Raw genomic sequence first — 14,374 nt, forward strand, 5'->3', positions numbered from 1 at the left:
TGGGTCACTGGTCTGATACCAGAATACCAATTCTATCTGGTGGCTACTCACCTAGCCTATATAAAATGAGCAAGTGACTTCAGATTCCTTTCTGGTACACAAACTAAAGCAATACAGTTGGTATGCTTATTGACAGTTCCCCAAAAAGGAAAGAAATTAAGCTTTAGAGACTAAAAGAGCTCAACCATGTTAACAAGGTGGTAAGGCAGCTGGATAAGGGGAATAAAGGACTTACATACACTGCTTGTGCTTTAACATCATCTTCCAAAAAAAAATGCAAATATAACCTTCAAACTACCATCTCTCAGTAGCCATGGTCATTTTTGCAAGAAAAATATGTAAAAGTTAATACTTGGTTGTGTATCACTTTTATATATATTTACTGAGCTTATTAATTAAATATTGTACAGAAATTATCTTGTGTAAGCCTCTGAAGACCCAAGAGGCAGGTATTAATATTCATAATTTATGGATGAGAAAAATGGAGGCTCAGAGAACTTGGATAAATTAATGACACAACCAGCAAAGTGATACCACTATGATTTGTACATACACAGCATGCCAAAGCTAGTACTCTTCATCACCAAGCTATTTGATGTAACACTTTCTCCTAACACAAAAGCAAGAAAAGACTACTATTAGATTCAGTTACTTGACAGCAAGGTTTGCGTCTTATTTGCCATCAAATATCCATTCCCCAGCAGAGTACCTGGCATACATAATGTTACAGAATAAATATGTATTAAATCAAGAGCTCCAAAGAAAGCATTTTATATAAAGTTTTACCATTCATGTTTATTTTTCCTTCAAAAAGGGGCAGGGCATTTGTTTTCTATAAAAATCTAATCACTAGCTTTACAAAATATATACTTACCATTTCTTTATCACTGCTCAGTTTTGAATTCATAAAATACTTACCCATTGCATACTGAACTGAAAAACCCCAAACATCACAAAGCACTGACCTCTGTTTAGTTTAGTTTAGAATAAAAACTTCATCCAGTAAAGCAATTTGGAATGTAAAAAGTGGCAGTGGGTATCTATTAATCAGCTTACTAGTCGTCTAAGAATAATCACTGAGGAATCAACTATGACCTACAAGAATATCTAGCACAATAATCAATCCTAACTTATTTAGGAAATTACAATGATAAGAACATATTAAACATATGATAAGAACTTATTAAAATATATGGGCTAGGGAAAGGCTTCTTATACAATGTCATAGTTCGCATTTGCTGGTACAATACTGGCATTAACAACAAGGAGTAGATCTTGTTCTTTACGTCTCCAGTGTATGCCTGTGACACAGTACTGATCAGTAAGTATCTGGAGAATGATCAAGCATCATTAGATTGGGGAAAGAAAAGTATTTCAGAATCAAAAGTCAATAATATTTTTATAAGTAATGGGAAGAGTTTTAAAGGTTTCCTTTATCTTTACTGAAACAGCTTAATTTGAACTAATTTGAAACAGATTTCTATCACTCAAAATACATAGCAAGTACTAAACAATAATAAAGTAGCTCAAAGACACAATTATTAACACAGAAACTATAAATTAAAAGAACGATACTGTTAGTTCTATATAAGATTTATGTTTCTTAGAACTTTAAACATAAAATTGCTTTAACATTCCTAGCTGACAATTTCTGATAATAAGAGTGTAAAACAGGAAGCAAACAAAAGATAATATAGTAACTAAACTTGTTCCAAGAGTTGGATGGGTATGCTCACAGAGCTATATTAGGAGTAGAAATAGAATTTTTATGTGTCCTATTTTCTATTTTTCTCTTGCAATCTGGAAAACTAGATGAAGAAAAGGTGTGTGTATGTGTATACAATTTGAGAGTAGGACTATCCAGCCCTAACTGACCCTTACGGGACACTGATCAAAAGAAAATCTTATGGACAACAGGTATTCTAAGTATCTTTCACTGCCTCAGATACCACCCTGAACGCTCGCAGTCTTGTCTGATCTCGGAAGCTAAGCAGGGTGGGGGCTGGTTAGTACTTGGATGGGAGACATTAATCACCTCAGAGGCCAGAATTTTAATGTATGTATTTTTCTCTCCATCAGCATGTCCTAGAGAAATATGTCAGAAAAATAGTAAGTGCTCAGTAAAAAAAAAAAAAAATCTGCTGATTCAGAAGAGTATTCTTAAATTAGGAGATACAAAATACAAGGGAAAGTTTTCATTTCTTTTGTAGTCATCACTCTTACCTTCTTAAAGTGAGCAACACAGTTACAGACTTGTTCTTAATAAAATTCTCAGAAATATTCATATTCTAGGTGCGCCTGGGTGGCTCAGTCATTAAGCATCTGCCTTCGGCTCAGGTCATGATCCCAGGGTCCTGGGATGGCGCCCCACATCGGGCTCCCTGCTCGGCAGGAAGCCTGCTTCTCCCTCTCCCACTCCCCCTGCTTGTGTTCCCTCTCTCGCTGTTTCTCTCTCTGTCAAATGAATAAATAAAATCTTTAAAAAAAGAGAAATATTTATATTCTACATTTTAAAATATGCTAGTTGTTAATGTATTTAATAGCAATTAATTTATTTTTTTAAAAAGATTTTATTTATTTATTTGAGATACAGAGTGAGAGCGCACAAGCTGGGAGACAGAGGGAGAAGGAGAAGCAGGCTCCCCACTGAGCAGGGAGCCCGGCGCAGGGTCCTGGGATCACGACCTGAGCTGAAGGTAGACGCTTAACCAACTGAGCCACTCAGGCACCCCTAAGTAGCAATTAATTTAATCTTGAGAATAAAATGTTTATTGCACATCTCCTATATGGCAGGGGCACTCGACTCACGACGTATCACTTCATAATACTGGGAAATAGGTACTAAAAGCCCTGTTTTATAGATGAGAAAACTGAAGCTCAAGATTAGATAACTTGCTCAAAGTTATACTATAAAGAAGAGATAAAGAGATAAGAAGGGGATTCGACTGCAGCCCTGATCCCAAAGCCTGTGCTCTTCATTCCTCTATGCCCTGCCTTTATGATATGTATTTTTTAACAATAAGAAAAAGCTAAAACAAAACTATTTTTGAGTAGTTTATACAATCTCCACCACCTTAAAGCTTCTAATACAAAACTTTTGGATAAGTAAAATATTTGCCCCCATTTACCCTGAAAAAGATAAAATCTTACAAATCTCTCAAAAGGTAAACTCTCATAATATTCATTCCCTAATCCTTTCCTCTATTTTTTTTTAAAGATTTTATTTATTTATTTGACAGAGAGAGACATCGAGAGCAGGAACACAAGCAGGGGGAGTGGGAGAGGGAGAAGCAGGCTTCCTGCTGAGCAGGGAGCCCGATGTGGGACTCGATCCCAGGACCCTGGGATCATGACCTGAGCCGAAGGCAGACGCTTAACGATTCAGCCACCCAGGCGCCCCTTTCCTCCTATATTTGCATTTACTTTTCAAAGCCCCATTTTTTTATAAAATGCTGAATAAAGATAACAATAACAACATCAAAAACTACTCATTTTACATTCTAAAATATCTGTGAGAAAAGCATGAACAAAGAGGTAAGTAAGTATACCACCTGGAATAGAATTATTTCTACATTCTTCTCCAGAAGGACAAACTTCTCTTTTCTGAGTGACGTCCCGCCTGCCTATCAAAGCTCAGTCCAAGCTTCACTTACTTTGTGCAGCCATACCAATTTCTCTCTTCTTCCAATTTGCATTTACTATGTTTGCGACACAATTACTACTTTATTGCAAATTGGCACATACAAGGTTCTGATTAAGTATTTGTTGAATTATTTCTCTCTCTAGCAATCAATTTAATACTTAGTTATAGAAACAAAGCAGTATCAGTGTAATTTGTATTCTATCAATAGTCAATGCAGGATTATCAGCACATAATTGGCAAAATGTTATCTGGCTCACTAGATATATGTTATCTGGCATACACTAAATGTATATGACTTAACTTCTCAAAATGACAAAGACTGGTTTTTTATCTATTTTATATACCAGAATCATTAGCACACAGGCAACATGAGGTGTACTTAAGAAACACCTGCTGATAAGTTATTTCTGACCAGACTGAATAAAAATTTCTCAAGAAAATTCAACCAGTGTGAAGATTTATTTGGACTAAAGAGTTACTAGTGGTTTTTTTCTTTTAATGTTTTCAAAATAGAGAACAAACACAAAGATTGTTATCAGTTAGCAGGTAACATATGACCATTTTACTGACAGGAATTGTGGTAAGAAAATAGGTTCTCAAAAGTAGTAATAGTTGCATGGTAGTTTTATGACTTTGCAAAAAGTCATCATTCTTTTTGCCCTAAAGAAGTATAATCATATTATAAGCTAAATTAACTTCTAAATCTGCTGCTGGATCAAGTCCAGTTGTGGGCTGAATAAACAAGATAAAAAACTTTAAGCAAGAGGCTGCAACTTTACTACTTAAGAACTGAAGCTTAAAATATGTGTATTTTACAAATAAACTAAAACAAAATTTTAAAAACTATTTCACTGACAAGTTTAGAGTCAAGCTCATCAGTAATTTCTATAGCTTACTCTCCATTTAAATTATACATGTTATCATTTTCCACCTTTTAAACATTTTTTACATTTACAGGACATTTTTGAAAATTTTTGAACATTTACAGGATTATATACAGAGTGCTATAGATTCTTTATCATATAGTATATCTTATTATTTATGTAGGTCTCAACGTTTGGTCCCAGGGATGTCGCAAAAGCTGACAGGAATGAGTCTGTCTAAATTGTTTTTTAAAATGAATACAACAAATACTGTATGAGGAAAATCAATTAATACATAGTAACTACTATAAATAGTAAAGTGAACTATTGAGAACTTAGCTAAAATGTGTAGCCCCTTACCCTGACTTACACTGAAGGGAATGGTATCTATCCATATCAGAAAAAGTTTTGCAATGACCTATGATACTCATTTTCCAATCCTGAGTTACTCTAATTACATAGTTCATAAGTGTCTAATATTAAAGAGCCAGTAAAACAGCTTGAGCTCTGAAATTTTATAGACCTGATTTGTATCCTTGTTCTGCTGCTTAATAATGCTATAATTTTGGGCAAAGTAATCTCTTTGACCCTAATTTTTTTTACCATTTCATTGATAAAATGGAGAAGTAATGGAATCTCCAGAATTACTAAAGAATACATGAGACAAGTTGAAATATTTATCACCACAATACCTGGCACACAGCAATAATTCCATAAAGATACAATCAAGTCACTATAAAAGGAAATCAAACATTATGAATTAATGAGATTACAAAGATTCAGTGCTTACCTAATCACTCAAAAATAGATAATATTGGGATTTATAAAAATGAAAATATAAAACTTACAGGAAAGAGGTATTAAGTGAACAGAGTCTCAACTGAATAATTTACATATAGACTGTCATTTTAACTCTTGATCTAATCATTGTCTTACTAAATATTTTGATAGCTCTAATAAATCACATTCGGGGAAGGGGGAGGGAGAATCCTATGCTATTCTTCATTTTTTGAAAGTTTATATTCTTGATTTACTAGCATTTAATTTGGCTCACAGTTTTGAGAGGTCCTGACACTAAAATAACCATAAATTATAACCAAACTCTGACATCCTATAGATGAAGTTACACTATTGAGAAAGAACTGGATCCTTATTTCAGGTCATGAAATTGTATAAATCTACATGTTAGGTACAAGAGGTGATGTGAATCATCAGTGACAGTGACAGTACTTAATTTTTCAAAAATATTTTTTCATGACATATAAACCTAGACAGTGATACCTATGATTTTATAAAGTAATTTTAGATATATTATTTTGAAAAAATAACTACATTTTACCACATGACAACAGTCACGTCATACAAGTATATTTTTAAATGAATTTCATTCTTTTAACATGAATTATGATTAATTAGAAATAATGCAAATTCGTTATATAATTAAATTAAAACGCATTTAAGACACTATAAATAACTAAAAATACATATTTATTTATATTCAGTTTTGAGAATGTATTCTTTCATTGTATTTAAGTTTATATTTTCCTTTTCAAAGTCGCCACCATCACGAGTCAAGTATCATAAAAAGTCAGATACACTAATACTACAAAATAGAACTCTAATTGTATTTAACATTAAGCTTCAATTATTTTTTGTAAATATTGTGGAGAGACTTAATCAAATAATTCTGTTATATTTCTAAAATTATAATTATTACTTAAATGAGTTAATGTGAGTTATTAAAAAGATACCTTAATTATCAGGAATTAAATTTAAGAAGTATTATACTGTACTTTAATTCATAAAACTAACAAAAGTCAAGGATTTTCAACTCTTTTTATCTGTACAGTTAAGTAATAATATACTTAGTTAAAAAAAGTAAACTGAAATATAGGTATACAGCAAGCATCAGAAGTAATCCATTCTGAATTGTCTGGTATATTGGTTTCTATTATTACTGTTTTTGTGCTAGATTCCACCTCTGAAAAGCTAAATCACATCTAATAGGATCATGATTTAGAGAAGGCCTCAATTTTTATTCATCATAATAATATGATGTCAGAAAGTGTTCAACTTCAAATCATGACAGATAAAAACTCCATGTTTAACAGCCATATTTAGTTTGTTTGAGCTGGTGAGCAGATGTAAATGTGATCTGCAATACTAGCAAACTCCAGGTCTGATAGATAGCAAGCTAATATTTATTTTTAAGTGCTCTAAAAATTATTTGTAAAAGCTGCATAAAAAGGATTCCATAAATGTATTGTGATTTTATTTTAACAATTATTCTACACTACAATGGAAGTACATGCTCAAACAAGACACCTCAGCAGTATTTTAAAGCAGTAACCACCTAGCCAATTTCTGTATGTTCTGTAGTTTTTCTAATCCACTCTCCCTGTGGTTGAGCAAAATCGAATTGCCTCTCACATTTGCAGACAGCTCTGTGAAGGTGATAATAGAGCTGCTCCCTGCTGTCATGAGGCAGGAAATAGGAAAATGGCATATGGGGCTAGAAAGAAAGAAATAAAAAAAAGAAAGAGAGAGAGAGAGAACGAAGGGGGGAGAAAAAAAGAACTAAACAAGAACAAAAGATTTCAACAAAGAACAACTATAACCCAATATGCTTTGCAAGTTAATCTCTTTTCATAATCACTTAGGATATTTAATCATTCATCTGTGTCCTCACTCCAAAAATGCGAATGGCTGATACCAAGTCTTTGGGTCAAGTTTTCATTGTCTAAAATATTTGGAACATCCAACTCCAGAATATGTCCTGCACAATGTATGCAAAACAGTGTCTTTAACTAGATACATAAAATGTGCCAATCCCAAATTCACCATTTTAAAGTAAAGGAAGGTAGAACAATGTTTATTAAAATATTAATAAAATGTGTACAGCAGGCTTTTAGTATGGTTTCACATTTCTAAATCTATGAAATACAAACAAACTTAAAAATAAACATTTATGGTTAGGCAATAGCTGATTGAAGTAGAAACAAATCTCTAAGTGGTTATATTGCTAATCATACCAAGACAACACATTTTTCAACTTGTACAGGTTTTTTTGTTTAAGTACACAGACAAGGTTTTTCTGTGTAAGAATCCTGCTTTAAACAAAAGAAATTTTAATTTAATGTATGTGTAAACAGAATGTGGCAGTAGATGCTAATAAAGATAGAATCTACTCTACCTTTCCTTTTACACTCTGAATGGGGTCCACAACCACTGCCACAGCTCTCTCCGACAAGGCTTCAAAGCTCTGCTGAGTGTTGATATCCACACCAGAAAGCCAACAACCAAAGCCAGGGTGACTGTGATACCAACCAACAACCATCTCAGGCCTGAAACAAAGAGGGCATTCAGCGGTTCAGAACAGAACAAGTAATACACGTTTATGATATGAAAAGAAACAACACACTAACAGGGTATAAATTAAGAAGAGATGAAAAACACACAGGTGTGAAAAAAGCACCATTAGAAACACTGAAATCATACACCATATTATCCAGAAAATATGGAAATGAATAAGCATGACAAAGGAGTGCTATCATTAAGAGATGCACATTAGCAGTGGTAGATAAGGCTTTCAGTTTTTCACCTTGTTACCACACTTTCTCTGAGCCAGTTTTACCCTTTCAGCATTCAAGTAAATATCTACTCTTTAACTCCTTAGGTCTGGGAGTTGGATTTTCCAGGCAGAGTACATTTTTAACAATGGACACCAGGATCCACTGTTGTGAAAGGATTAAATATCAATTAAACCAGCAGTAGAACTAGGAACTCAGTCAAAAACCAATTTGCACTGTTCTGCTCAGCTGCTGAGCCTTTTGCTAACAATAATTTTGAAGTTTCTTCCACAGTAGAAGAATTTGAGCAAGAGAATGACAACTATTGAGATTTAATCTGGGGGGAGGGGCTTGAAGAATATTTGAATTCTACTTTCTCTCTCTTTAAAAATCACATGCCTAATATAATTAAATATTCAGAACCTTATTTAGTTCCAATACCTGGAACATACAAACTCTTTCAATTATAAGTGACTAGAAAGTAACTCCATATGCTAAACAGGGAAGCTACAGCCCAAGCGTACTATGTGATGGTTGAGAATTTTAACATGAGATAATTTTCTCATTGGCAAATTTCTCTGATTCGAGAAGAAAGAGATACTAGGTAGGTGATACACAGTATTTAGAGTGATACTTTTATATTAACTACATGGCTTTTTTCCCCTAGGTACGATATTCATAAACATCCAGATTTTTGAAATACATCTCTAAAAATATTTCCCATTATTCTTTTATAGAATCAGTTAAAATACTTACCTTCCTGTCTGCTTCAACATATCTAACATTTTGGCTTGGAATACTGGATCAACTGCCTCCACACTGACACCCTGGTTTAGATAGAAAGAAACATAATTAGCTTTTAGAACTATGAAAAAAGATCCACAAACATTTATCCACTCAATGAACAAAAAGCTACCCCAAAACCCCCTATACATATTATTTTGGGATACCAAAATAATTTTATAGGTTTGGATATTCATAATTGATTCCCACTTGTATCATTCAATTATAAGCCATACTTTAATAAAACTTCTAAAACTGCCAAGTACCAAACTGCTGTTAGCTAATGAGTTAAGACAGTTTTCAGGATCCTTTAAGAGCTTATGGCCATGGCTACGTATATGTGCACATGCATTCGAACACACACACACACACACACACACACACACACACACACACACACTACCAGAAATACCAAATAATTGAACCATTTTTGTTTAGACCTATCTTTTTTTTTTTTTTTAAAGATTTTATTTATTTGACAGAGAAAGACACAGTGAGAGAAGGAACACAGCAGGGGGAGGGGGAGAGGGAGAAGCAGGCATCCCGCTGAGCAGGGAGACCGACGCGGGGCTCGATCCCAGGACCCTGGGATCATGATCCGAGCTGAAGGCAGATGCTTAACGTCTGAGCCACCCAGGCGCCCCATTGTTTAGACCTATCTTGACAAGCATACTTTCAAATGCCATCTCTGATACCTGATAAGCACAATGTCCCTTCCATCCCATCCAAAGTTTTTCAGCTATTATAATAATCAACAACCTGAAGTCTTCTTTTTCCTCGGTAATATAAATACTTTGAAGAATGAAGATTCTCTCTTTCCTGGGCATCTGGGTGGCTCAGTTGGTTAAGTGTCTGCCTTCAGCTCAGGTCATGATCCCGGAGTCCCAGGATAGAGCCCTACATCGGGCTCCCTGATCAGCTGGGAGTCTGCTTCTCTTTTTCCCTCTGCTCCTCCCCCTGCTCATGCTCTATCTCTCGCTCACTCTCCCTCTCAAATAAATAAATAAATCTTAAAAAAAAAAATATTCTCTCTCCCCCCCATTCCCCATTAGAGACAATCTATAACCAAGTCTTTTAAATGTTGCATTATCGTGCTAGTTCAACCAAAAAATTTTAGAACATGGAAGAATTAAAGGCATTCATGTCATCTCTCCAGTGATAGATCACTGCCATTTTAATTCCTACAAGGCTTTCTTCTAACACCAGGAATTTAATTCTAATCTATCCCAATACACCAGTTAACATCAGCACTTCCCTCCCACCAAAACAAACAATATCTGAATTCCAGTTGAGAAAGCATCCTCAAGAACAGGGGTATACAATCTGTTGCTATAGGTTTTTACATTTTTAAAGTGATTAAAAAAACAAAAAACACAAGAATATGAGACAGAAGCATACATCTTTACAGAAAGTTAGCTAACTCCTGGGCCAAAAAAAACCCTTTCTAATCTACTACACAGAATGAACACGAAGATAAAAATCTTCTATTTCATATTGTCAAACAAGCATTTCAAGGAAATAATGATATTAAAGCTTAAGAACTCCTTATTATAATTGATAAGGACCACATGTAACAGAAATACTAGTTAACTTTGTTTTTCATATTCTGACATGAAAAGATAAATATAGGTAAAAGTAGCCTAAGACATAAAAATATAGCCTAAGATATAAATCTAAATCTTTAGTTAATACGTAGCATATTGCTCTATATCCAAATGTACAAAATAAATACAATGGATAGCCAGGTGGACAAAATCAGATCTAAATTAGTTTAGCTCAATAAACTAGTCCATTTGGAGAAAAATTTGCATATTTTCTATATTTTGCGTTATTAACAAATACACTGCAATCTGTAGTAACTACTCTATTTAAAATGCTGGGGCCTCTCTTTCTCCCTCTAAAATAAATAATAATAAATAAATAAACCTTAAAAAAATGGGGCGCTTGGGTAGCTCAGCTGGTTAAGCATCTGACTTGTGATTTAGGCTCAGGTCATGATCTCATGGGTCCTGGGATCAAGCCCCACATCGGGCTCCACGCTCAGCAGGGAGTCTGCTTGAGATTCTCTCTCTCCCCCTCTCGTTCTGCCCCTCCCCCAACTCGCACACACACTCTCTCTCTCTTACTCTCAAATAAATAATAATAAATAAATCTTTAAAATGCTTGGGCATCTGAGTGGCTATGTCGGTTAAGCAGCCGACTCTTGATTTCAGCTCAGGTCATGGTCTCAGGGTCATGAGATTGAGCCCTACGTAGGGCTCCGCCAAGCATGAAGTCTACTTAGGATTCTTTTCCTCTCCTTCTGCACTCCAACCCTCAGTGTGTGCTCTCTCTCTGTAAATAAATAAATAAATAATAAAAAATAAAAATATAACTTGTTTTACTCTATTATCTACTTTATCAAGGTATACTTACAGTTAAGAGCCTCAAACAAAGCAAACAAGCTTTATGACAATTTTTTTAATCTAGTTTATTTTATAAGGCTCAGTAAGAGAAATGTTGCATATTAGAGAAAACACAACCATCAGAAAAATATACATGTTATATTTTTCTAGGCAAACAGATGAGAAGGATATGTGTGTAGTTTTTATAAGGCAGAATGCTTGTTGTTTTTTGGCCATTTTCTTTAGATATAAATGCACACCTTTTTACACAAGTCCAATGCATTAAACAAAATAGCAAAACAAAACAAAAATCTTCCGGGAAGAATAATGCATTCTAAACAGGTAAAGTAAATGACTTCTAAAATTTGTATGTAGTATACTTCCTCTATAAAGAAATTACCACACCTGGGCAAAAGAACTAAAGTTTCCCAGTTTTTTTGGTTTCTTTAAACTTAATATTTTGAATATGAAAAGCTTAAGAGTCATTTATCACCATCTATAAAAAAACAGGGTCCAATATTTCAAATCAAAAGGAATAAAATGTGAGGACTAGATAACGCATGTGAATTAAAAGTCTAATTAAGAGAGTCTCTAAAATCTTCTGAATGGAGTGTTCAAATTAATACCCTACTATTATGGGGTAACTAACTTATAAATCTGGTATGCTATACTAGTTAAAGTTGAAAGTATGAGTTAAGGGATTTAATGCTAACATCATTCAGTTTGTAGACCTTCAGGGAATTCATCATGCATTTAAAAGATGAATGATTTAATTCCATTCAGGGTAGAAATTTCTATCATTAATCTTATGATGGATTTTTCCTATCAGGAAGAGAAAATATAATGTGATCAAAATTATTTTGCATAGGAAAAGGAAAGAGAAAAGAAACACATTTACTTACAGCAGGCAACCATAAAAAGTACTCACTGTTCCTGACTGTGGCATAGCAAACACATCAATCACTCTGACGGTGTAATCGTCAACAAATTCTCCAAGCATCAGACCCATAACTTCCATGGGAACTCCAGCCCGACCATGCTTTAACATCTGTGAAGAGGAAGATAGGTGGGTATAAAGCTTTAAATTAAGATCCTTGGTACTTTTTTTTTTTAATAACCTAAGTTTGTTTCAGTGGAAATAAAACACTCTTATTTTACAGATGCACCTAGAGCACTGGCTTAAGTTTGAGGGCTAACATAACAAATATTCCCAAGTGAAAGCAACAGAGTTCTCTAAAGCAAGTAACTCTATTCAATACTTACTTTTAACAGTGCAAGGGAAGAAATATAGACCTGTTCTGCTGTGTCCACCGCAGGAGCATCTGTAGGTGGCCCCTAGAAATAAGCACATCAATTATTATGCACACACAGTTTATGAGTTTAAAATTAAAGTTATATGATATAAACTTGATTGTTTTTAAGAGTTTTGGGAAAACCCATCAAGTATCCTTTTATTCTCAAGTATCGTTTTATTCAGGCACAACACAAATAATCAAAACAACTTAATAAATATCAAACCTCAAACCCATGGAAAACAAATCAAACTTAATGCTCAGGCAAGTGTCCAGCGGACATAAAGCTTAAATCTTTCAGCAATGCTAAGCTACCTCTGCTACAAAATAACTACAATACACCAATTAGCCACGTTTCTCCTTCTCAATCTGAGACTGATTTTCAGCTACAGACAGCATATACTTTAGGGCTATGGGATCTCAGCAGATGCACAGATATAGTTGGCGGGAGGGGACAGAAGATGTCTAACCCCTAGGTGAAAGAGCTGTGAACAACACACTATGCACTTCACCTGATAAACCTGTTCCCCTCCCCGATACAATAAATTTAACACAAGTGCACCAGGTATGAACAAACTGGCTGAGACTAGTGTGGCCAACATGAAAATACTTTCAAATTCTTACTACCTTTCAAACAAATGTTACTATTTATCTTACTACAGGTTAAGGCAGACACTATTCTCCCTAAGGATTGTGTCTTCTTCATCAAAAGCAACAAGCCTCTTTTGACTATAACATTCAGAGGCACAAGGTAATTTACATAGGGTCCTTCCCCTCAAGATGACTACAATCTTATACATGTAATTCTGCACACAAGAAAGCTTTCTTGTTTTTCAATACCCGACAGTCTGGGAAATTAAAATGAGATGTGTCCTATAATTGCCAGGTTCTGTTTTGCTCAAAGTTCCCTTTCCTTGACAGTAACTCTAATACAAATTACAAAACAAATGTTAGTTATCCAAATTATAAATCAATATTCTATCTTGCTTTTATGGGTTTACTTATTAAAATTAATCAACTGATTTACTCATTACATTTCAGATGTGCAGGTCTATGTGTATTTTATGCTTCTTGTCTATTTATATGCTAAATTCTGTCATTTTTTTAATTTTTATTTTTTGTGTAAAAATTCCTAATATTTGCTGGGAGCATTAAATATAAAGAGTTCTACAATAACTTTTCTCTGAATACAAGAACACAAAATTATTTCTTTTTTCTTACAGAAATTATTTGTTTCCTTATGTACAAAGGGGTAAGAAAAATCAAATGCCTAATTTTATTTTTAATAATATCAGATAATAAATTTAAAAAACCAAAAGTAATTCTCCATTTATTATTGCCTAATGCAGCTTTATTGCTTACTTTTCAAATAGAGATGAGTCTCTTTCAAAGGTTTGTTTATTTATTTGAGAGAGAGAGGGAGGGAGCGCATGAGCAAACGAGCTGGGGTAGGGGGAGGAAGAGGGAGAGAATCCTCAAGCAGACTCCCCACTGAGCACAGAGCCCCACGGGGGTTTAATCACAGGACCCTGAGATCATGACCTAAGCCGAAATCACTCCACACTTAATTTCCTAAGCCACCCAAGTGCCCCAATATAAGTCTCTTTCAGAATGAAAACTCTAAGGTAAGCTAAAGTACTATCATGCCAAAACATTTGTTGAGATCATCATATAAAACATAATGCTTTTTTTTTTAAGATTTTGTTTATTTTAGAGAGAGAGTGTGTGGGAGCGTGGGCAGGGGGAGGGACAGAGAGGGACTAGCAGACTCTGTACTGAGCACATAGCCCAATGTGGGACTCGATCTCATAACCTGAGATCATGACCTGAGTCGACGTCA

General features: G+C 34.4%; 1 protein-coding gene across 2 annotated transcripts in view; it reads right to left on the reverse strand.

The window, feature by feature from the left end:
- Nucleotides 1-14,374, reverse strand: part of PSMD14 (proteasome 26S subunit, non-ATPase 14) — a 99,739-nt gene that overhangs the window by 30,313 nt on the left and 55,052 nt on the right. For both annotated transcript variants that reach the window (XM_028113123.2, XM_028113124.2), the window contains 4 exons: nt 12,506-12,577; nt 12,171-12,290; nt 8,832-8,902; nt 7,700-7,850 (listed from right to left, as the gene is read on the reverse strand). In XM_028113123.2, coding sequence (XP_027968924.1) covers nt 7,700-7,850; nt 8,832-8,902; nt 12,171-12,290; nt 12,506-12,577 — 414 coding nt within the window. The remainder of the gene's footprint in view (nt 1-7,699; nt 7,851-8,831; nt 8,903-12,170; nt 12,291-12,505; nt 12,578-14,374) is intronic.

The sequence above is a fragment of the Eumetopias jubatus genome, unplaced genomic scaffold, assembly GCF_037043125.1.
Source record: "Eumetopias jubatus isolate StellerSeaLion01/CBP00866 unplaced genomic scaffold, mEumJub1_p1.0 scaffold_3, whole genome shotgun sequence".
Taxonomy (NCBI): domain Eukaryota; kingdom Metazoa; phylum Chordata; class Mammalia; order Carnivora; family Otariidae; genus Eumetopias; species Eumetopias jubatus.